This window comes from Arachis hypogaea, chromosome 17 (assembly GCF_003086295.3).
Source record: "Arachis hypogaea cultivar Tifrunner chromosome 17, arahy.Tifrunner.gnm2.J5K5, whole genome shotgun sequence".
NCBI classification, from domain to species: Eukaryota; Viridiplantae; Streptophyta; class Magnoliopsida; order Fabales; family Fabaceae; genus Arachis; species Arachis hypogaea.
In genome coordinates, this window is record NC_092052.1 from 38,199,147 (window position 1) to 38,225,155 (window position 26,009).

The following is a 26,009-nucleotide window of genomic DNA, read 5'->3' on the forward strand; positions in this document are numbered from 1 at the left end:
ATTCAGAGTAGTAGGATAAAAGATACTGAAAAGCAGTGCATAATGCCATACGGGCGTTTTCACAAACACATAGCATGCATGGTAAATAATCTAATGAAAATAATAAATTGAACATGCAAGCAACCCTTTAAAAATAAATATATATAATTGTCAAATAATTCCTCTAATAATCCACAAGTAAAATATAGAAATAATGACCCAAATAAATTTCTAACACCAATGAAAATAATACAATGAATGAAAGAATGCAAATAAATTAAAATAAAATAAAAAGACAAATAAGAAGAATGAGAAGGGAAAGAAGATAAGAAAGGAAGAAGAAAGAAATAAGAAAAGATAAGAAAAATAAGGATTAGAGAAGAAAAGATAAGAAAATTGGCTGATCTGGATATTCTGTGCGCCGCTTGTGACGCGGACGCGTGAGTGACGCGGTCGCGTGGTGCGCGATAAGGTCAGGTGACGCGGCCGCGTGGGGCACGCGATCGCGTGACTCGATTTGTGCTAGTGGCGCGAGTGCAGCCTCGCGGTCGCACAACTCTCTGTTCGAAACTTGGTATTGCCAAAATCCAGGGTGACGCGGTCGCGTGGGGCATGCGATCGCGTGACTGGCCTTATTTCCAATATGACGCGGACGCGTGGGTCACGCGTTCGCTTGGGAGGGCTTGGGCTTCTAGCACGAGTCCAGCCCAACTCCAGCTCAACTCTCTGCCATGCACCCTTTTGACATCGATTTACATGGCACGCGGCCGCGTGGGTGACGCGGTCGCGTGGGAGGCCAAAGTTCTCATGTGACGCGGACGCGTCGGCGACGCGGTCGCGTGGGTCGATTTGTACCACTGCCACGCCTTCAGCCACGCTCCAGCGTGACTCTCTGTTCGTTTTTATTTTTCTCCCCTCTCCTTGCGACGCGGACGCGTCGCGTGGCTTTTTTTTATCTGAAAAGAAAATACAGAATGCAGTGTTAATACGAATGTGATGTAAAACTCCAGGTTCAATAAAATAAAATAAAATAAAAATAAACAACACGAAATAAAATTGAAAAAGAACGATCATACTATGGTGGGTTGTCTCCCACCTAGCACTTTTAGTTATAGTCCTTAAGTTGGACATTTGATGAGATTCCTGCTATGGTGGCTTGTGCTTGTACTGATCCAGGAATCCCCACCAATGTTTGTATTTCCAGTAGCCTCCGGGGTCCCAAACTAAGCATGTAAAGCCCTTAAGAAGCTTCAAACAGATTCTTAGGCTCCCGGGGTAACAAGTGTCAGAGCGAATTCCAGGATCCCAATTCTTTCTTTTACACCCATCTTTGTCGGGATCTGTATTTTTTCAATTGGGTGATAAGTAATTTGAATTCTCACTGCAGCTACCAAACAGCTTCCTAGACCCATTCAGTTGAGCTCTACACCAACCTTTGTGTTTAAATTTAAAGCTTCCAACCATGATGAACCTTGCAGGATAAATCTTACCACTGGCCATCTTCCTCTTACTCTTAATGTTACAAAGAGCTCTAAGTTGACCATCCGTCTCCAGTAGCCCATATTCAAGTGGAATTAGAAAGCTAAGGGATATGAATTTTACCCACTTGAATGTTGTGAACGATGATGGCAACTTAGGGGGAGGTATTTTTAATGAAATTGCAAGCTCCACTCCCTTGTGCTCTTCTCTGATAATTACCACCTCTTTGCAAGCTTCTTCAATTTCAACCTCTTCCTCTTAGTAGCTTTCTTCCAATTCAATCTCCTCTTCATTGCTTTCCAAGGGCATGGGAGGTTGTGCTTCTTCTTCTTGAATCTCCACCTCTTGATCAACCTCTTCCAAGTCTTCAACTGTGATATGCCTAGGAGGTTGTACACCCTCCTCAGCATCAATTTCAAACGTCTTGGAAGGGGTTTCTATAACTGGACTTTCCCATGGAGGTTCTGCATCTCCTAAGTCTTCAACCACTTCTTCTTCTTCAATGATTCCGGCTTCCTCCACTTGTTCTAGTACAAAGTCATGCTCCGTACTGTTCACTGGAGTTTCTAGTATCTCCTTCATGCTACGTTCTTCATTGGATTGTCCACATGAAGCCATGGGGTTCCTTGAGTGTCCGAACGTCGGGAAGCTAATTGACTCATTATTGCTTGCCCCAATTGATGAATGGTTGCCTGACATCGATCCACTGTTTCCTTGAGACAATCCTTTATCTCTTGATGCACTCGGCTTTCATAAATAGGATCATAGTGCTCTTGGATTGATGGATATGGAGATGATGAATATTGAAGTGGTGGTTCTTGTGAGTAATTGGGTTGGAATTGGGGTGGTTCTATATATGGTTCATATGGCTCATAAGGTGGTTGGTATGGTGGTTGAGGGTTAGGGTCATATGGAGGTGAATGGCGGAAAGGGGTTTGTGAGTTTGGCGGTCCAAAGTCATGTTGAGGAAAAGGTTTATAGGCATATGGTGGCGGTTGTTGATAGTCCATTGGAGGTGGTTGTTGCCATGAGGGTTGATCAAATACTTGTAGCTCCTCCCATCTTTGATTGTTCCAACCTTGATGCCTGTTCTCATTATAGTTTCTTCTTCTTGCAATATTATTGTAACCAGACTCATAGCCAAAGGGGTGAGAGTTTATAGTAGCAAAATAAAAATTAAAAATGAAAATAAAAATAAATTTGAATTAAAAGGTTATTTAAATTTTGAATTTGAAAATTAAAGTTTGAAATTTGAAATTTGAAATTTTGAAATTTGAATAAGATAAAAATTTTAAAAATAAAAATCTGAAAATATTTTTTTTCAAAAAAAAATTAATTAAAAATATTTTTGAATTTAATGAGAAAAAAGAAAAACAATAAAATGACACCAAATTTCAAATTTTTAGATCAAAACAAAAAAAAAATCAACTAAGAACAGCTTGAAGGTCAAGATGAACGCGAAGAACAACTTGAAGATTAAGATGAACACTAAGAACAAATTTTTGAAAAAAAAAATTTAATAACTAAATAAAAACCAATAACCTCTTAATTTATGAAAAAGTAAAAATAAAAAAAAATAAAAGCAAATAAACAAGCAAAAAGCAAAAAAAAATATTTACAATAACCAATAATAAGGCACACGTTTGTAATTTTCCGGCAACGGCGCCATTTTGACGTTAGTGATTTTTGCCAGTAAAGAAGTTCATAAAAACAGTCGCGTTATAAATATAGTCTCTAAACCGACAGAAATCCCTTCGTACAAACGTTTTGGTTGTCACAAGTAACAAATCTCTTTAAAATTGATAACCGAGTATTTATACCTCGGGTCATCTTCTCAAGAAATTGCAGGGAAGTATGTTCTTATTATTGGTTATGAGTTTGTAAATTGGGGAAATTTGGAGTTTGAGCAATGGGCACAGGTATATTTTCAAAGCAATAAAAATAAATAAATAACTGAAAAATAAACTTTTGGCAAGGTATGAGAAATTGGAAGTCCAGACTTAGTTATCCTTATCAACAATAATGAAAGTTGAATCTTAATTCCACTTAGTTAACCTTTACTAAAGTAAAGGAAAGTCAATGGACTAATTAGTTTGACCTTCGAATCCTATTTATTTCCTAAGAAAAAGTTGGGATTATTGAAGTTCAGCTCAATTGGCAAGATAACAATTAACAATTATGCTGTTGAATTGGATAACTCCTGAGTTACTGATTTCTTAACTAAAACCAAAAGGAAAAGAGTAAATCTACTGGAATAAAAATGTCTTCAGATGGGGAGCAGTAATCATGTAAATAAAAGAAAGCAATCATGAATTGAAATACCTCAAATAACATTAATTAAGAAAATTATATGTGATATAGAAGAGTTCATAAATTAAATAAAAATAAAGAACCCGGGATTGAGAGTCACTCCTAAAACTAAGAGAAGTCCTAAATCCTAATCCTAAGAGAGAGAGAGGAGAGAACCTCTCTCTCTAAAACTACATCTAAAACATGAAAAGTGAATTATGAGAGCCTCTTTATGAATGGATGTATTCCCCCACTTTATATCCTCTAATCTGTGTTTTCTGGGCCGCAAACTGGGTTAGAAACAGCCCAGAAATTGCTGGAGAATAATTCAAACACGCTGATTTCCGTCACTGCGATGCGGTTGCATGGATCACGCGGTCGCGTCGCCTAGCATCAGGGAAACTATAGTATATTATATATCAAATCGAAGCCCCGGACGTTAGCTTTCCAACGCAACTGAAACCGCGTCATTTGGACCTCTGTAGCTAAAGTTATAGCCGTTTGAGTGCGAAGAGGTCAGGCTGGACAGCTTAGCAATTTCTCCAACTTCTTGTATTCCTTCCACTTTTGCATGCTTCCTTTCCATCCTCCAAACCATTCCTGTCTTATAATATCTAAAAATACTTAACACACATATCAAGGCATCTAATGGTAATAAGAGAGGATTAATAATAAGCAAATATAAGATCAAAGAAGCATATTTTCAATCAAAACACATAATTAGGAAGGAAATATAAAACCATGCAAATAGTATGAATAAGTGGGTAAAGAGTTAATAAAAACCACTCAATTGAGTACAAGATAAACCATAAAATAGTGGTTTATCATATGCCAATTTAATTTATTTAACTTTATTTTTGGTAATCTCGACAAGATGTCGAATCAAGCTTGTATCAAGATCTCAGTTTGGAGAGCAGATACGACTCTTCTGAAAAAGACAGAGCTTGACCTAATTAAATAGCATAGGTATCGAAACTGTACATGTCAAAATATTTGTAACAAATTACAAAGCAAGAAAATAAATAAAGCAAAATAAAAACTTAAAAATAAAATTCTTGAAAGAAAAGAATAAAAAACAAAATGACAAAATGGAATAAATAAGAACTGTAACTGAAATAACAAGTAAATTAAAGTTTAAAATGAACGAAATAAATTAAAATACCTTAAAAGGAATGAAAAATGATAAAATGGAATAAAAGAGAAAAATTACAAAAATAAAATGAAGAAAAAATTGACTCAAGACACTCACATACATTTGCACTCCATGAATTTTTTTAATATTGTTATAGTGTGACTTTAGATTTTGTAGAATTTTTTTGTATTGTTATAGTGTTCCAATTGAAGTCTCTTTTTCACTTCTACCTTTTTTCTATTTATAGACTACAAAGATAGATTTGTAGAGTGTTCTTCTCTTTTCACGATCTAACTTCCTCCTATTTCTTAGGATACCACATTGCCTTGACCATGAAGAATCTTAACTCCCAAGTTTGACGTCCCACGTCTCCTCTTACCTTAGTCTTCAAGCCCCACGTTCCATAAAGTGCTTAGCTTCTGGATGAAGCCTTCGTGCAATATATTTTATTTCAATTTTTAGAAGTCACTGATTCGACTCCTTCTAGGATGAGTCAAACCCTTGTGCCAACACTCTTATGAAATAACCTAGGTTGTGATACTTCAACCTATATTCTCATGAAACAACCCGCATGTTATGACACCTCGACTTATATATTGTCGACTCACCTTTAGGTCAAACGATCATGATTGAGGTATCTAAAATGTATAATTTTTGTGCTAACAATTAGATAATTAAAATTTTAATATATTTGTCATGCATTTATTAAATAAACAAATATTAACGATAAATACCCTATCTGACTCCTAAACTTTTTCCCGTAAAATATATCGCACATTAATCATTTTTAAACCTCAATCAGGCCCCACCATTAAGAAAAATGGATAAATTGATCCTACTACCGGATGACAAAAGGTTGCCACTGACATGTCAGGTAATAGTATCACGTGTCACTTTCAAATAGTTGCAAGGACTAAAATCCCCCTCCCTACCCTTTCTTCTTCTCCTCCTCCTCCTCCTCCTCCTCCTCCTTAAAATTCTAACCTTGTGCCTTTGTTTCTCCCTGGATAATACACCCTTTTGTTTTTTTTCTTCAAAGTCTTCCTTCCTTTACTCATCAATTCCAATTTCTTTCACGCAAACACCATTGAACTTCTATTTTTTCATCAACGGTAGACACTATTGAACTTCTATTCCTTCATCAATGATGGATTTTATTGCCACTCTTTTACGATCACTAAATCTCATTCTCCATTCACTTCAAGAATCCACCATCCAAAATCTTCTACCACTATCACCAGAAAAGATAAATCTAAAATACCTAATAATCCATAGAAGTTTCTATTTGTTCAGTAATATATATAGGTAAAATTTAAGAACCATCTATATAATATATCACATTACACACGTATGAAAATTTTAAACTTTTATTTGTTCAGTAACAAAAAATAAATCTAGAAATTATAAATGAAGAAGATAATGTCTTCGAGTTTTCTGATGAGATTGGTGACGGTGGAGGTGGCTTCAAAGAGGATAGAGGAAGTGTCGATGTCGTTGAAGGAAGCGTTGGTAGAGATGTTAAGGCACGATATCGTTTCTCTCTTTGGTGAGCTGAACAAGTAAAGAGAAGAACAAGAAAGAAGGAAAAGAAAGCAGAAAAAGAGATAGGAAGGAATTTTTAGTCTTTGAATCATTCGGAAGTGACATGTGACACTGTTACCTAATACGTCAGGGACAATCTTTTGTTATCCGATAGTAAGTGCGCTGTGTCTCACGAAAAAAAAGTTAAAAGTCAGACAAAATATTTATCCATTTATTAATAATAATCTTGACCAATATCCTAAAAAGACTACTTATTAGGAATCAAAACGCTGAGTATTATTATTAATTCTAGTAATGAAGTACGTCAACTAACTTAAATTTTTATCTAAAATTGAATTAGTATGGCAAAATTTTTAATTCGTTAGCTAATTTTTGTTGAATGTTTTGATAAAATTGTCCGTGTCAAATTTTTTAAAGTCAGAAATAATAATTTGTTCTTTAGATTAATATGTTTTTTATACATATAAATCTAATTTTTCTAGTATATGTATATAATTATATTCCAGTTTTAAATGATAAATATATTCATGTCCCAAAAGAATTTATTCTTGTATATTTTTGTCCCAATAAATCAACTCTAATCAAGAGACAAATTAAAATAAGAGAGAATAGTAGTTTGCTTGACTGCTCCAGCACCACAAACCTCCAAAACTGTAAAAAATGTAGTGTGTTTGAGAATTTACCTTAAATTTATTTTGTAATTTATAATAATAGCCTACTTGAATCCTTAACTAATTTAGAAAACTTCTTTTTCGAGTCTTAAATTTACACAAGATTCGTGCTTCGTTGTTAATGGGTTACATGCCAGAGCTGCTTTTATTGACAATTTTCATCATTTCAAACCAAAGAGATGTTGGCTTGTAGCCTGTGTATGTCATTACATTTACAGTAAAACATCAAAATTAAATATGATTCCATTTATCTTGGTAATAGCCATGGAACGTTCATCTCTGTAAATGCATCAATGCAGCTGCAATCTGCTGCAACAATAAAAAAATATAAATATGATGTCAATGATTTATCATGTTGTATCTTCATCGATGATGAGCTACTATGACAAGGTCATACCCTATTTTTGTTGCTCCAGAACATGCCTCATGGTGTTCTTATTGTGGCTGGCTTAGTTGGAGACACACAGGAACTTGAGAATCGTCTTTTATGGCTAGACTGTTTGTGAGGACAGAATTTCTATTCTCCACATTCTGATCTTTTGTTACATATACCTGGTTAGTGAAACTTTCTTTTCAATCTAAAAATAAAATCCTAACAAGGTTGGCATTATTTAAAAGGCAAAAAGTCTATTAAGTTTTTAAAATTTTTCAATTTCATCTTTAGCATTTAAGTTGTTTCAATTTTATATTTAATATTTTTAAGTAATATCAAATTTACATTTAACTTTTTCAAATTTTATTGTCAAATATATCCATATAGAACAACAAAGGTTGACATGACAGTTGTCTAAAAAGGAGATACATTTGACAAAACAAAGTTTAAAAATATTAAAAAAAAATTGAAAATTTTAAATGTTAAGGTAAAATTAAAAATATTAGGAATAAAATGTGTATCATATAATGTACAAAATGCATATAATTTATTTTACGAGATTTATTCTAATTTGTTTTGTTATCTCATACCTTCTTTTTTAATTCCATGTTTTCTTGACGGATTAAGTTTATCTTCTCGTATAGGTCCACATTTTCTTGGTGTATGAGGTTCCCCTGTAGAAAATAAATAAAAGAAACCATTTTTGATTAAACGTATTGTGGAATCTTTTTTTTTTTTTTTTTTTCTGAGAAGACTGACCTTTCGATTTAATTCTTGTATTTCATCCATTAAAAGCTGATCCTGCGTGCATAAGTCATAATCTTTAATTTTTTATCAACTACTATCATATCCTTAATTTTAAACTTGACCAGTGCATTATATATGAACAAATCTAAACCTTTTTTGTACGGACACCTCGAAGGCTAATTTCCAACTGGTTCTCCAAAGTCTGTAAATCTTTGATTGTCAAACCTGACAATTCTTCTCCCATAATTTGCCTGTTATATATAATATACAAACAAAAACTTATTAGATTGGAACCGTAGGAAAATAATTGGTTCACTATGAAAAACTAGAGACTATAGGCATAAACAATTCTACTAGCATTTCATTGTCTTTTGAACGGTTTTTTTCGCATTAACACAATAACAATGATATATAACTAATAAAATTTATTATTTTTGTCAAATAAATATTCTAAATTCTAAAAACTTAAATATTAAATTCTAAACCTAAATTTCAATTCTAATAATATAAAAATAAAATATTAATTAAAAATATTAATTAATATTAATAAAAAATTGTGGTCTCTAACATTTCTCTTTACACAATACTCAATAAATATCATTTAGAATCCGCATTATATCGGGTTTTTCATTGATGGTGAGAAATCTGGCCATGCATGCAAACTATTTGTGTGTGTAGAACATTTCCGTTGTATAACTTTTCAATATTTATGGCATGCAAAGTAATTGACCAGCTCGTTTGTTTGTGCATCTTTCGAGTAGGCTCTTTGTCTTTGGTCTCCACCACCACCATCAAATGTGTTTACTTGTAGAAGTAGTAGAGTTTAATAATAAGTTCCAACCTACTTAAAATTATTTTGGTAAAATTTTTATTTTTAAAAAGTTGTAGCATCTGTCGTCTTTGGTAAATTAAATTAAAAATAATTTTTAATAAGCACAAATAATAATAAGTGTGTTTGATTAAATAATTTTTAAAATTTAAAAATATTATAAAAGATATTAATGTAAGAAAAATTTGAAAATTAATTAATATAGGATTATATTTAATATTTTAATTTTGATAAATACAAACTAACTTTAAAAAACTCATTTTTAAGTACTTTTAAAAGTATACGTATCTTTTAAAAATTACAAATACAAATACATAAATTTTTTTATTTACCAAATACAAAATGAGATGCTTATAATTTGAAAAATACAAAAGTCGAAAAATTTTACCAAGCCTTAGTTTTTTTAAATTGGAATTTTATTTATAAAGCGTATTTTGTGGAGAGAAGAATTGTACCGGTGACTCTCTTGCAAACTTAGCAATTGTTGCCTTAGCATTGCCGCCTCCCGTTGCCAAAACTAGAAAATGAATTAAAAGAAAGAAAGTAATACAATATGCTTAGATATTGAAGGAAAAAGGAATTAGTACTATATACTTATAGATGTACTTTAAAACAGTAGAACCTTGCATGAATAAGTACTATACATATTGAATAAAAAGTTAAATGTGGAATAGATCCTTTCATGTTGATCCTTCATATTAGGTGCACTGCTATTAGAATAAGTAGCTAGGTTGTAACTTTAAGATACAGGATTCCGTAAAGGTTGATGAGGGGAAAGCTATGTAAGTATATATATATTTTTTATTGCATATAGTGCCCCGTTACATTGAAAAGAAACGAAATTTTACTTCTGGGAGTTTGATAAATTAAAAATAATGCTAGTGATAGTCTTGGTAGTGAATATGGAGCAGTAAAGTGTAACAAACTCTTTTTTTTTTAAGAAGTAAATAGATGTGAAATAGATGTAAGAACGGAGGTAAACTATTGGAGATGCAAATAAAGACAGGATTAGGGAAAAATTAAAAGAAGCATCGATAGAGAGGATCATTCAATAGGAACATGTGTTGAACCTTCAGGAGTAAAGCAACTAACAACCTATATTTGGGTTTGAAAAACTTTTAGAGCCAACAATTTTTAGTATTTTTGACTATTATTTGATCAATATAAATGTTAAATTGTCTTTACTAAATAAATTTTATTATATGTGTATAAAATTTTAGTAAATATAAGAACAAACTATATACTTTTTATATATAAAACATATATAAATATAATTATAAATTATTATTAATAAAAAATAATAATATTTATTAATCATGTAACATTATTCTTTATATATATATATTCTAGCTAGTTTGCTCCTGGATAAAACAGGAACCTGCTTTAAGTAAAACTCAAATTTTCTTCTTGCAATAAATGACAACAATGCTAGAGTTACGTTGTTTAACTTCTAGCTGCTAGCTCCTGCTGGTTGAGATATGGATTATACTACGTTGGTTTGATAAAATTTTGTAAGGAGGAGATTTTTATTTTGTGTTTAATAAATTAAAAAGACTCTGATTATTGTATTTGTAGTTTTTAGAAAATATAAATATTTTTAAAAGAATTTAAGGTAAAATTTTTTAAAATGATTTATATTTATCAAAATTAAAAATTTAGTATAACTTCATACATTAATTAATATTTAAATTTAATTTTTATATTAAAGTCTATTATCATTTTTTAAAATTTTAAAAGTTATTTTATCAAATATACTCATTATTATTTATATTTATTAAAAGTTATTTTTTATTTAATTTACTAAATATAAATATTATAATTTTTTAAAAAATTATCTTTTAAAAATTAATTTTTATAAATTACTTTTAAAAAATAAAAATTTTATTAAATTAAGTCTACATAAAAAAAATAAACACATGATAAAATTAAATATAAAAATAATAAAAATGGTACCGTCAGATGATATTTTAACTATTTATTGACCACATCTTTTTTTCTGATGATTTTATACATGCACTATAAATCTAATCTTTCTTTTTTCTTGATATGCTTTTTGTTTTAGAATTTTAGGCATTTCATAATTTTTTTGTTATTAAGTCACTGTTATTATAAAATTTATTAGAAAGTTATTATTATTATTATTATACTTTATTAAGCATTTATATCATTATTTTTATGAAGGATTTATGACACAACTTAAAATAACTCCATTCTTTAGAAATTTAGATCTTTTAAATTTTGAATTTTTATTTTATAAGGTAAAGTATGATTTCTCATTATTTATTTTATTTAGGTGGAACTAAGAGAAAATATGAAAGAAAAATTATTCAAAAATAAAAGATCACACTTTATCCTCTAAAATAAATTTCAAAATTTAGAGGATTCAAACCCATTCTTTAGTGAGGTGTGTGCTTTTTGGCGCCTATGGCGTCAAGGCGTTTTGACTACCTTAGTAAATCCTAAAGCAATGTAATTGATTAATATAAAATGTATCTATAAAATACCGCAGTATATGAGAAATAATTCAGTCTCTAGTAAATAATCTCAATTTAACTAATAGATATTCGTAGGTAGAATATATTCAATCAATTAATCCTTTTTAAGAATGTATGATGATTTGCTAAATCCAAACTGGAAAAAGAAGGTTGAAATCAACAAACAAACATTAAGAGAAAACTATTAAATGATTATTTTAGCAATTACATATATATCTTTGACAACAATTAGTTTTTTATTGTACACTCAACTGTAAAAATTGGTGTCAAGATATAAGTACCTTAACTTCAGAGGTTGAACTCCCAAGCTGATCTAGTTCTTCCTTGGTTTTGTTGTATCGATCAACTACTGATTTCATGCTAGAAAAAGTAATTCAAAATTAGAATTAGAACTACACATCATACGCAATGTAACTTGACGACAATAGGCACATTATTTGAAGGTTCATATTCTAATCTCTTTAAACTTTTAATACTAAACAATCTTGGGCATCTGTTTAGTAGTTGAACCAAATATACATCTTCGAAATATATTTGAAGCAAAAAAAAAAAAAAAAAACATCTTTGAAATATATATAAAGATAAAGACATAGATATCCATACATATAGAAATATTTGACATAATGATATATAATACGATGTTCATTAATGCACTAACAAAATCCCTTGAATGCCTCCATTAACTGAGCTCCAAAATGAATCTAGTAAGCTTATTGTATTCTCCTAGAACTCTACTTTGCAAAAAAAAAAAAAAAAAAAAAAAAAAAATCCAAACACATTCCTCTCAGAAAATCTTTTACATAATTCTAAACAATACATAGTTAACTTTGCATCCCATAGGTTCTTGACTCACTTTCCCCCTCATTTAAAAGAAAACCTTTCAGCATTATTATCATAAAAAAAAATAGTGTTTGAACCAACTGACGTACATTTCTTAAAACAATAATATTATATGTACAACTAAAAATGGTGTTGTATAATACAAATTTTATTACCAATATTCAGTTATGAATTTTATCCATCTTTTCTCTATCTTTAAATTTAATGATATCGTCTTAGTGGACAATTATTTATGCTTGCAAACAACTTATTCCTGCAACTACTAAATATATAGTAAATAGCCTTCTTTAGACGTACCCCAAGTTGTATCATTGTAAAAAGTCCTACCCATTTTCCCATCAGACTAATAATATGCTTCCTCCATATTTAGGGCCGATTACACCAAATTTTTTATTTTTCGAAAATAACTTATTAAAATTAGTTTTTAAAGAAGGAGTATTTAAAAGAAAAGATAACATTTTAGGATTTAGATATTAAAACCAAACAAAAAGAATTCTAAAATGTTAGAAGATAAAATATAACATGCTTGCTCAGAGAATTAATATATGTGACATATGCATTGGTTACTCGATTAATTTTAACAATACTATGTATTTTGAAAATGTTAGGAGCTAACAATTTTAATGGAAAAAAATAGCTGCTGTATATTAACTCAAATGTACAAAAATATTGATTATTTAATATTTTCCTGTGTACAAGGACTAACATAATTGATTATTATAGGCATGAACAACAAATAGTATGCAATATTTAAGAAAATAAATAGAAACAAAAGAAGGTATAAATAGACCACAAAGAAAGAGAGAGGAAGAAACTTGGTCAGCTCTCCTCTTTCCACCATGTTACTTTAAACAATAGAAAATGGTTAAGGCCATGTTACTTTAAACAAAAGAAAATGGTTAAGGAGTATTTTAATTTTCAATTCGAACATTAATAATCAAAATAATATTTTATATTTTTATTTTTTTGAAAGGCAAATTTATCTGATAATATCTTCATCTTCAATAGGTGCTAATTTGGAATTTAAAACAAAAACACATTTTACACTCCTTTAAGTTAACTTTTACTCTGCGTGTAAAGGAGAAGCTTACTTGAATTAAAGCTTACTCGAATGCACAAATTCTTTTAAGACAAATCATTTTTATGTGACTTTTTAGATGAATTGCCAATTATAACATACATTACAAATGAATTAATAAATTAAAGGTTACCTGAATGCACAATTTTCTTTCAAGGCAAATCATTTTTATATGACTTTTTAGATGAATTGGCAATTATAATTTGAGAATATGTTTTATATGTTGCACACTTTATTGATAATAATGTATCTAATTATCAGGAAAATTAATTTAAGGTCTCCACTTAACCGGGTGTTTCACAAATGACCCAAAGACATTTTCTGATCTTTTATTTATGTAATATACATGACAAAAACATGAAACTATAAATGGCCAAATAATATAATGCCGAACTTTTGTCGGTATTCCTATCCAAATACTTATGAAACTTGAGCTTAAATTAATAAACTAATTATGAGAATCTGATGAACATGATTATTATCTTTACTCCTATATATAAAGTTTTAGAGTAGTACACAGTACTTACTTTTTGGTTCTCGTTTTTTATTGAATGTGAAACCTTAATGAAAGCCATATTCAAGTCAGTTATTAAACTAAAATCGTATGTAAAATTAACTTCAAACCTTTTTTTCTTTTTACATTGAGAATAATTTTTTTCTACATTTCTTTATCTCAAATTCAATACCATATTTTTATTTTTGAAACATACAGCCAAAATTATATTAAAAAATTACTATACACGCTATCAATTTTTTAGTATTTAACTATTTATACCAAAGGGAAAGAAAACTATCCTTTTCAACAGCTTTCAATCTAAATAATCCTAAGTAACATAACTTATTAAGTGAATGCCATCCACTCATCAGTTAACCTGCCTGCCGCCTGCCAGATCTATAAAACTAAGAATATGCATGCATGTCTCTGATTTAACGAAAACTTTAATACCGTTTTCACAACTATCACCTTATCAAAACCAAACTGAAAAATGTATCTAGAAAGATTTGATTACTTAAATACCAAATGACATGTTATTTTGTTAACATATAGAAGGAAGGAAAGTACGGGAAAACTCAAGCACATATAAGTTATTGAACTTCCAACACGACCTGCACAGCTGCACTAATAATGAACTTAATAGTTATTACCGCAGCAAAATATTCTCAAACATCTGTCAGAGTATCAAAATGGAAAGGCGCCACTACTGGAGCACTTAATTAAAATATATTTAGAGAGAGAGTAATGATATAATATTTTAAAGATTTTCTTAAATAGATATAATTAATAATGTCTTAAATTTTTTTAAAAAATACTTTAGAAAACGTATTTGAAATATAAATCATTTCTCATATGAATACATAGGCTAAAATACCTTGAACTATAATTATGCAGATACTACTATAATTAAAATTACAAATTATATGTAGGTGATTGTTATACTGGATAATAACATAAATCAAACATAATCTCTTTACATGGTTTAATAACAAAGAAATATATGGTCTCAATCCATGCTGACTCTGATATATTTCATCTTTCTCAGTTAATCGAATCAAGTTTTCTAAAACCTGTGTTCCTCATCAACTAAGTGCAGACAGACTTATGATCAAGTTCAAGCTCAAGCTCAAGATTGCAGTCAAAGTTTTCCATATATAGTTATCCGGCCCGTGAATTAATTTTAAATTTCCTATGCATTAACACTATAAAGAAGAAACGATAGATATAGTATATAGTATATACAGTTTGCTACACTTCAGTTAGATTTAGATATATAGCCCTGTTAATTACAGTTAGACTGTTAGTTGATTTAGCATTATATATGTCAATCTTCATATTCAAACCCCTTTACAAAAAGGCAAGAAAGGGGAAAAAAAGAAAAAGGATAAAAAAGGCCTAAACTGCCACTTTCATAGGCAACGAATCAGCAATGCAGTCATTGTGAAAGAGAAACAAACGTATAGAGCAGTCAACGTTAAAGAGAAAGCGAGCAAAAAACAAAAAGATCGAGGGAGAAATCACGAAAAAGAAAAGATCTATCTAATATAAGAGCTTATTAGAGCGAGTACCTGGTACTGGAGAAATCATAGAGTTTGCCAGTGCTGGAAAAGATCATAACTCCAACCTCAGCATCGCACAAAATCGCAAGCTCCTTCGCCTTCTTCAACAAACCGTTCCTTCGCTTTGAGAAGGTCACTTGCCTGCTCGTGGAATTGTCGATCCTTCTTATCGCGATCTTCCCTCTCCCCATCGCTCTCAACCAAAACCCTAACTCCTCGATCCAGAATCACCGATTCTGTTCATCACAGATCAACAACCAAAATTTCAATTTCACCAATAGTAAAGGAAAAGAAGTCCAAAAAAAAAAATGAACAAAAAAGATAGCTCAAGGAACGGCCAGAAGAGAGTGAAAACTGAAAGCATCGATAGTTGCGATATATATATATATATATATAGTGCCGTTAGATGCAGAACGCAAAGAGCAAAAACTGGAGAAGGAAAATCGGATTTTCCGAGAGAGAGAGAAAGAATCTAGAAAGAAAAAAATGGGAGAAAAAATAAAGAAAAGAAAAAGAAGCAGATATAAAAGGAAAACGAAGAACGAAAGAGGAAAAGAGAGAGAGAGAGGAGTGCCCTTACTGTGAAGAGTTTGTTTATATAACAGACAAAGAGACTGAATTCACATTAGAAGCGTGAGGTAGCTATATAAGGAAAGTGATGAAACCGCTTTGGTTGGTGCAACGCGAAACCGCTAATGGGTCGGAGAGCAAAACCATTTGGCGGTTTTCTACTGCCATGTGGCCCAATCATGTGCCGACTCCTCAGACTCACACTTTGCGTATTGACAGTTGTGCCGCCAACCGTATGATGCTCTGACGCGTGGAGCTACGAATACGTATACCGTAGCTGCGAGAGTATTAGAGATTTAGAGTAATAGTTATTCATTCCCCCATGCTTGATTATCGTATTATTAGTTCAATCACTGATTAGATCGGTTAATCCGATACAATTAAATAAATATAAAAAATCATATATTTTCACTAAATAACAATTAATTATAAACTAAATTGGTTACGCTATGTTTACAATAAAATCCTAGAATTCTCAACGTATTCAGTCCAATTCAATTCAAAGGTCCATATTCATCTCAGTAGAAAATAGGTAAGCAAAAAAAAAAAAAAACAAAAAAAACAAAAAAAACAAAAAAGACTATCACATGACAATATCTGGCACTCATTAACCTTAAACGTGAAGTGACCAGATTATATTGAATATTCCACTAACCAAAAATTTTTTATATTCGATTGATTTTTTTAGATAAGATTAAATGGGATATTTTACCAATTTAAAACGTTACATATTATTTTTTCAAATCTTTTTAAAATTATGAAGGACTTAAATCAATTCTTCACCGATCTAAAAATTTTAATTAGATATTTTTATTTCAAGTCTTCTCATGATAAAAAATGGTTCACTAAAATAATATCTCATTAACTAAGAACTTTAAATATTTTTAAAATTTTCTTAGACAAAATTCAAATTAACTTCAGCTTGACTTAAAAATCTTAGATATTCTTTTCTTTAAGTCTTTTTAAGACTAAATATCACTATTAACTATATCATGTTACAATAATAAACTAAAGAGTTCATCGACTCACAGTAACCAACAAAAAAAAATATCCTCAACTTCTATAACTTAATTAATAAATTCTTTTAGTTCTTTGAGACTGTTCATAGATAATATTTACGACGAATACAGATTAGTATTAAATTTATAGGATGCGATCTGAACTAAAAATATGAAACTGTGATATACCTATATTATACTTTAATAGAAATTTCTTCTAAGATAGAAGAATAAATAAAGAACAAATGAAAGTAAAATAGTAGAATTTTGAGGTAACTAATTTTTCGTTTTCAATTGTTTCGCAAGTGAAAGTAAAATAATAGAATTTGTGATAGGTGAATCAGTTTTTAAAGTAGTCAAATTACTCAATTTAGCTTCTGAAATTGTTTTTATTTATATAAATTTTGACTTAATTACTCAAGTTTATATGGTATTTAATTTATTTTTATTATTTAAAAAAATTTTTAGTACATTATTGACGCACAACAAATATTAAACAACATATTAATAAAATTATTGAGTTATATTTAAATTTATTAATCATCAAAATATTGTATTAGATATCACAAAACTAACATCAAGGACATATAAAAATTATTGATCATCATCAAACCTCAAAAGTATGATTTTCCCCCATAAAAAGACAAGTAATAAGATAAAGATAAATTTGTTATAATATTAGAATTCATCAAGTTTATGAAAATCGGATATGTAATCAAATCGGTAAAGATAAATGTTTAATGATTTAAAAGTTCAATCGAGATTTAAATGAAATTTAACTGATAATTGAATTAAATATAATAAAATAATATATTTACGTATAAAATATATATTTTAAAAAATATTTAACTAACACATGTCTTAAAGTACATGATAAATTTGTTAGTGAAAAGTTTTTATTAAAAATATAAAAGAAAATTAAATTTTTAATTATTTATTTTATTTTTATTAAATAAAAATATTTAAAATTTTTTTATTAATAATAAATTTATTATATTTTCTAAGACACATATTAACTAAACTCTTAAAAAAATAATTTATATTAACTGATTTTTTGAATTTTAGAATTATTTGTTGATAATTATTTTATATCATGAATTGAATTAGTGTGATAGTTAACCCTTAATTAATTCGGTTAAATAATGTTTGGTCCGGTTCTAAAACAATTGGATTCACCAAGGGGATGGAGACAGGTGCAATAATTGTTAAAACTGAAAAGTACTTGAGTTTTATTTTATAGTTAGTTATTGATTTTTAAAAATAATTACTGTAGACTTCTTTTTACAATTATTAAACGTAATTTATAAAAGAAGAAGTTGAATAAATATAACGACTTTTCAAAAATATTGATGAGAAATTTTTTATTTTTGTATTTTCTAATATATAATATTACATTTGACATGCTTGCTTGGATTAATTCTCCAATTGCTATTATATATGTTTATATAAAATACATTTTGCATTTCATCAAATTATATTTTGTCATATCTTGTATGGAGGGGGAGGGGGCGAAGGTTTGATAATTTTATCTAATTTTGTTTTTGGATAAAGGCATAAAGCTGTCTAGTTAAATTATGGGCAAAACACTCAATTAAGGGGAGAAATTTTTTATACAAATCTGTCAAACTAAAATTCGGTTCATGAATCAATTAAGGCATGTTTATATATAGTTCGAATCAACTAAATTTAAACTCAATTTTCACATAATTCGAATCATGTTCATTCGAATTATACACAATTGCACACACTAATTCGAATCAACCTGATTCGAATTATTCATAGTATAATTTGAATTATGCTGTTAAAAAATTAATAATTTATTAAAAAAATTTATTAAAAAAATATATTTTATTTCATACATTAAAAAAAGCTAACAAAATATTTAATTATGAGACTTCTCTAAAATATTACTGAACTATCAATTCGAATTCTATACAATATTCTTTTGTCCATTTTTAATAGTTAATGAATATTTTTTAACAAACTTTTTAAATAAATTTATTTAAATTATACTACAAAAAATATTTTATTCTATGCAAAAATAATTTTAAAAAAATGGCTTAAAAAATGTTATGAGTATTATAAAAGTTTGTAATATTCTAGTGATTTAAGTAAATACATGATAAAAATATATTTTCTTTAATTTCTAAATTACTATTGACTATGTAGAGTATTTTTTTAATGTCCTAAGTCATTAGAATATTACAAATTTTTATAGTACTCCTAATATCTTTTAAGCCATTTTTTAAATTATTTTGCATAGAATAAAATATTTTTTTGTGGTATAATTTAAATAAGTTTATTAAAAATTATTCATGAGCTATCAAGAATGGACAGAAGAGTATTGTATAGAATTCGAATTGCTCACCATATAATTTGAATTAGAGTGATTCGAACTTCCCATGGTAATTCGAATCATGTAATATCTCACCATATAATTTAAATAATTTTATTAAAAAATTATCATAATATTTTTTAATAAATTTATTTAAATTATACCACAAAAAAAAATTTATTTTATGCAAAATAATTTAAAAAATGGCTTAAAAGATGTTAGGAGTACTATAAAAATTTGTAATGTCCTAATGACTTAGGACATTAAAGAAATACTCTACATAGTCAATAATAATTTAGAAATTAAAGAAAATATATTTTTATCATGTATTTACTTAAATCACTAGAATATTATAAACTTTTATAATACTCATAATATCTTCTAAGCCATTTTTTAAAAATTATTTTACATAGAATAAAATTTCTAAATTATTATTGACTATGTAGAGTATTTTATTTAAAATTTGAGTACATGCATGTATTTTCCTAAGTCATTAGAACATTACAAATTTTTATAGTACTTCTAACGTTTTTTAAGCCATTTTTTTTTAAATTATTTTGCATAGAATAAAATATTTTTTGTAGTATAATTTAAATAAATTTATTAAAAAAAATTGTTAAAAAATATTCATGAGCTATTAAAAATGGACAAAAGAGTATTATATGGAATTCGAATTAATAGCTCATTAATATTTTAAAGAAGTCTTGTAATTAAATATTTTGTTAGCTTTTTTTTAGTGTATGAAATAAAATATATATATTTTTAATTTTTTTAATAAATTTTTTAACAGCATAATTCAAATTATACAATGAATAATTCGAATAAGTCAAATTCAAATTACATGAAAATACGTGCATAGGTGTAATTCGAATCACCCTGATTCGAATGACTGTGTGTAATATCAAGTTGATTCGAATTAGTGTGTGTGCAATTGTGTATAATTTGAATGAGTATGGTTTGAATAATGTGAAAGTTGAGTTCGAATTTAGTTGGTTCGAACTACATATAAACATTTAGTTTGGCGTTTTTGTGTAAAAAATTTCTTCCCTTGACTTAATTGAGTGTTTTGCCCTTAAATTATAGTATAGAAAAAGTTTATATATATACTTTAACAAATTAATTAATAACATATATTGTGCATAATTTCAAATAATTTCTTGAATAAACTTATTATTTCTGGTCATATAAAGATTTAACAATTAATCATTTTAATCCTAAAAGATTAAATGACGTCGACAAATTTTGAATTAGTTTATCTTTTTAATTTTATAATTATAAGAAATAATATTTATTCTTGGTTGTGCCAAAAAATACACATGTAATTTTGTATGTATCTCTGTTTGGGATTAAGATCCATTCTTCAGGTCAAATCACGTGAAAAAAGTGCAACCCTGTGCTAATATAATATATAATTATGCAGTCCGAAGAACCATAATTATATTGGATGGTTGGTGTAGTGGAAAATATTTAAATTTAATTTCAGCGTTCCGCAATTATTTGACGAACAGAATCACATGTTTTGAGAATAAAAGTATTATTTATATGTTAAAATTAGTTATTATAATTAATTATTATATATAAATATATATTATTTAATATATTTTAATATATATTTTATATTACTAATTAATTTTAATTATTGATTTTCGTATACAACTATAATAATTGTTAGAGAATATGTGGGTCAGTGGGTAAGGGTATCTTTCCAATCTGGAAGCCGAAGCCAGAAGGGCAACCTCGTCAAAACCCAAAACAATGTGCAAGAAACTCTCCCAGGTACTCTCGCCATCCTAAGTACGATGAAGAAGGGGCACGTGTCGTTGTTTTACGTGGAAAACGGATTAAGTGTTAAGGAAAGTTTTAAAAGTTGGGGACTTATCCTTAGTTTTTCTATTTTTTTAAGGTTTCTAAATAAGGAATTTCTAGTAAAAGTACTTATGACCATTTCTTTGTGCACTTTATTTGGGATTTCCAACGGGCAAAGTCCTTAAACTTTCTCTACTTGGAATTTCTGTAGAGCATTAACATTTTTTATTCATGTTCCTAGCTTAATAATAATAATAATAATAATAATAATAATAATAATAATAATAATAATAATTTTAAATGAGAATGAATGTTATATTAAGGACCCTAATATTGATAATACTCATAAAAATTGTTTTACTTTAGAAAGACAATTTTGTTTATTTTGATAGTGATCTTGGATCTATTCCATTTTACTTTGTCTTGTTGATATTCTTAGGACTGTTGCAACGCAAAAAAGTGATCGATACTTCTTAATTTTATATTTTACTCAAGTATGAATTTTAATAATTAATTTTCAATTATGACTAGGACAAACTAAAACATGGAAATAAATTTTGGAGGATTTATTTCCCTTACTTGGATCGAATGTTTATTTCACGATTTAACCGATATATACTAAGAGAAAACTCATTAATAACCACCAATATTAATACCAAGGAAAGTATGCTTCTTTGGACCCTTTTTCCTTTACATTATTAGGTTCCACTTTGGTCATTATTATTGGGGCTTTTCCTCTTCTAATGCATTTTTGTTTACTTTTTTTCCCATTTACTATATATAATACAAATAATGTGAGTAAACAACCATTTTTTATATGAAAATTTATAATATTAATAAATTTATCCATGAATAGATGAAATTAATTTTATACTCATGAAAAATAAAAAATTATTATTTTATTTAATAAAATTTAAAATATTAACAAATCTAATTGATATTTAAATATTTTATTACATAAAAATTATTTTTTATAAATACAAAATAATTTTATTTATATTTAATTAAATTTATTAATTTTTAAATTGTTATAGTTAAAATAATAATTTACTCTAAACATAATATAAAAAGTGGTTCTTGCAAGTTGGGGTTTCTAATAATTTGTAATTTGTATTTGTATTTGTATATGTTTAGTACGTCATGCCTGCTGGAGTTGAAGGTTGGAATTTTTCTAATGCCTTTCATTTTTGTTCCTTGGCTTTTGATTGGCTGAACCCACGTGAAAGATTTGGGGTGGGCCAATAGCGATTCAAATTGAATTAAGAAATGGAATGGAGCATCATAGGCGAAAATTGAGGAGCATGGAACCACGCCGAGGCAATAAAATAAGGTTTCATGCCTTGAAAGTTACAAAAGTTAAAGAACAAGTGTCAATGATCAGCCAAATGATAAAACTCATCGGATTAGAGAAGTGATGAGTAGATGCCCTAGTTGAGATATCGTTAGTCGCCATCTTCTTTTATAGAGACTTTGATATTTGGGATCCAAGACACAAATATAATATAAAAATATAAAGTAGCTAGATTAAATTTTAGAAGGTAATGGGATTGCAAATTGTTTTCGATAGAGTTTGGGTTAAGATCCCCCTTTCTTTTGTGCGGTTAGCTATAGAAATCTTCTATTAATTTTTTTTTTTTCAAAGAAAAGTTCAACACTACAAGTAGAGTGTGTAGACATCTGATCAGATATAACAACAAAATAAAACTAGACAAGAGAAAACAACAAACTAACTAGGAAGAAGGATAATTTATTGTCATCTCCGATATATCCATCAACAACAAAAAACATCTGCACCAATTCACTTCTTATAATTCATAAAGCACATGTTAATTATCTCCTCAACCCTTCTATATTTATTCTGAAAAATTCTTTTGTTTCTTTCTAACCAAATGTTCCAAATAATAGCACAAAAGCACACCATCCACCTCTTGCACTCCTCCTTCCCGACAGATAACTCAATCCAGTTTAGGAAATGCTCCTTCAACGTACCCGGGTAAGACCATTGTCTACCAACATATGACATCCAAGCACACCAAACCTGCCAAGAAAAACTACAGACGAAAAGCAAGTGGTGACCATTTTCAACACCTTCATTACACAAAGCACAAAATTTATCTTGTTGGTTGATGATTCGAAACCGTCCCAGTCTCTCCTTAGTGTTAATCTTGCCAGACAAAACAAACCAGACAAACAACACTCTTGGAGACACTAGCCCTTTTCAAATAGATCTAGTGAAGCTGTAGCTTGTTACTTCCTTTGAAGCCAATTATGCTTGCAGCACATGCACAAAAGAGTTAGTTGAAAAAACACCTTGATTATCATATTTCCAAATCACTCTATCCTCTCTACCAGATGCAAGTTTAACCAGCCTTAACGTATCATGTAGCTGGTTCAGCATATCCAACTCCCATTGAAAAAGATCTCGCCCCCATAGGAGGTTCCAATTCCACTCAAACCCATCCCAAAACCTACAATTCCCTATCACTAATCCCCTCACTACAACAAAACATCATTTTGGCGACGGTTTTTTTAATGCTTGGCGACGGTTTTAACTGTCACTAAATAGTTTTGCGACGGTTAAAAAAAGCGTCACAGATTTGAGCGTCGCCAGCTGACATAATGACGGTTTTGGACCACCGTTGGTAAGGAGTGTCGCTAAATTATTTGTGACGGTTTTTAAAGTATAAAAGCGTCACTAATTTGTAACACTTGTAAATGTATTTTTTATGCTGTATCTCGCGACGTTTTAAAACTGTCGTTAAATTACTAAATCCTATGACAGTTTTTCCTTATATTTCATGACTATTTTAAACCGTCACTAAGTTACTAGTTCTTATGACAGTTTTTAGGTATATTTAGTGACTATCTAAACTGTCACAATATTTTTAATGACGGTTTTTCGATTTAAACCGTCACTAATTAAGTTACTTGTTCTTATGACAGTTTTTTTCTGTTTTTAGTGACTATTTTAAACTGTCATAATCTCTCCAACATCAATACTTTCTTTTATTAATTATTGCAAAAATTATTTCTATTATAAATAATTTATGTGTCTACCAACAAAATAATAAATGACATTATATTTCAATAAATTTAAACTCAATCTCACAAGTTTTACAAATATAGAAACAATATATTTCAAAAGTTAAATTCTACAAGTTTTACATAGTCATAATCCATAAAATGTAAATTCAAAAAATTCTAACTTAATCCAAACATATAAAGCTAACAATTATACTTGTAACTTAATCCTCAACTTTTTTCCGCAACTTCGCTTCACCTTCAACCTCAACAGTATCCAGCTTCAACAATTGCTTCACAAGCAACTCTTGTCCTCTGTAAATGAGAGAATGCAATGATTAGAATGCATTCACGAATAAAAAGACTTGCAATGGAACATGAAATATAGAAAATTAGAAATATCCGAAGAAAGATTACCACCAAGACTAATGCACATTTGAATTTGTTTGAAATACATGGCATAACCCCAAGCTCATAAAACCAAAGAAGATGTAGAAGATAATATTCAAATAGGCCGGTTAAAGTAGCAGAGTATAAAGTGAAGGAAAAGAGAAGAGTATTGTTAAAGGACAAGCAAAAAATTTGAAGCAAGTGCATACCCAAATATGAGGTCAATCCACTCATGTAAATGAGCAGATGCATACTCACTCTCCAGAACCATCCTATGCTTATGCACAAAATCAACTGGATTCTCAGCCCAAGGAGGAAGTCTTACAGTATCTGATATGGCAGAAGAATCACAGGGATAATAACTAAAATATGCACTTGACTGTACCACAAATTCTTCTAAAGAAACAAATGCTGAAAATATAGAGTATACCAAGCTTTTCTCCCAATTGTGTTGTGCCAAAATCAATTGAATTTTTGTTTGTGAGGACCTCAGCACTACAACAAAACAGCATTTTGGCGACGGTTTTTTTAATACTTGGCGACGGTTTTAATTGTCACTAAATGGTTTTGCGACGGTTAAAAAAAGCGTCACAGATTTGAGCGTCGCCATCTGACATAGTGACGGTTTTGGACCACCGTTGGTAAGAAGTGTCGCTAAATTGTTTGTGACGGTTTTTGAAGTATAAAACCATCACTAATTTGTAACACTTGTAAATGTGTTTTTTATGATGTATTTCGCGACGTTTTGAAACTGTCGTTAAATTACTAATTTCTGTGACAGTTTTTCCTTATATTTTATAACTATTTTAAACCGTCACTAAGTTACTAGTTCTTATGACAGTTTTTAAGTATATTTAGTGACTATTTAAACTGTCACAATATTTTTAGTGACAGTTTTTCGATTTAAAACCGTCACTAAGTTACTAATTTCTGTGACAGTATTTTCCTTTATTTAGTGACTGTTTTAAACTTTCATAATCTCTCCAACATCAATGCTTTCTTTTATTAATTATTGCAAAAATTATTTCTATTATAAATAATAATTTATGTGTCTACCAACAAAATAATAAATGGCATTATATTTCAACAAATTTAAACTCAATCGCACAAGTTTTACAAAATAGAAACAATATATTTCAAAAGTTGAATTCTACATGTTTTACATAGTCATAATCCATAAAATGTAAATTCAAAAAATTTCAACTTAATCCAAACATATAAAGCTAACAATTGTATTTGTAACTTAATCTTCAACTTTTTTCAGCAACTTCGCTTCACCTTCAACCTCAATAGTATCCAGCTTCAACAATTGTTTCACAAGTAACTCTTGTTCTCTGCCAATGAGATAATGCAATTATTAGAATTCATTTGGAGAATATT

The 26,009-nt window shown here is 29.1% G+C and overlaps 1 protein-coding gene across 7 annotated transcripts; it reads right to left on the bottom strand.

The window, feature by feature from the left end:
- Positions 1 to 7,153: 7,153 nt before the first annotated feature.
- On the bottom strand, positions 7,154 to 16,195 carry LOC112766333 (agamous-like MADS-box protein AGL16). 7 transcript variants are annotated; one of them, XR_003184262.3, is made up of 9 exons: positions 16,090 to 16,195; positions 15,519 to 15,745; positions 11,818 to 11,896; positions 9,497 to 9,558; positions 8,364 to 8,463; positions 8,225 to 8,266; positions 8,056 to 8,139; positions 7,490 to 7,628; positions 7,154 to 7,398 (listed from the first exon to the last, which is right to left on the bottom strand). XR_003184262.3 is itself a non-coding variant. In XM_025812241.3 (9 exons), exons 2-8 carry the CDS (start codon positions 15,698 to 15,700, stop codon positions 7,528 to 7,530), a joined length of 645 nt encoding a protein of 214 aa, XP_025668026.1. In that variant the 5' UTR covers positions 15,701 to 15,745; positions 16,090 to 16,195; the 3' UTR covers positions 7,154 to 7,398; positions 7,490 to 7,527. The 7 variants fall into 7 exon arrangements, 5 of the variants coding, with proteins under 5 accessions (XP_025668026.1, XP_025668025.1, XP_072078876.1 ...); XR_003184261.3 differs by having other exon boundaries at positions 7,154 to 7,401; XM_025812241.3 differs by having other exon boundaries at positions 7,490 to 7,623.
- Between the last annotated feature and the right edge of the window lie 9,814 nt (positions 16,196 to 26,009).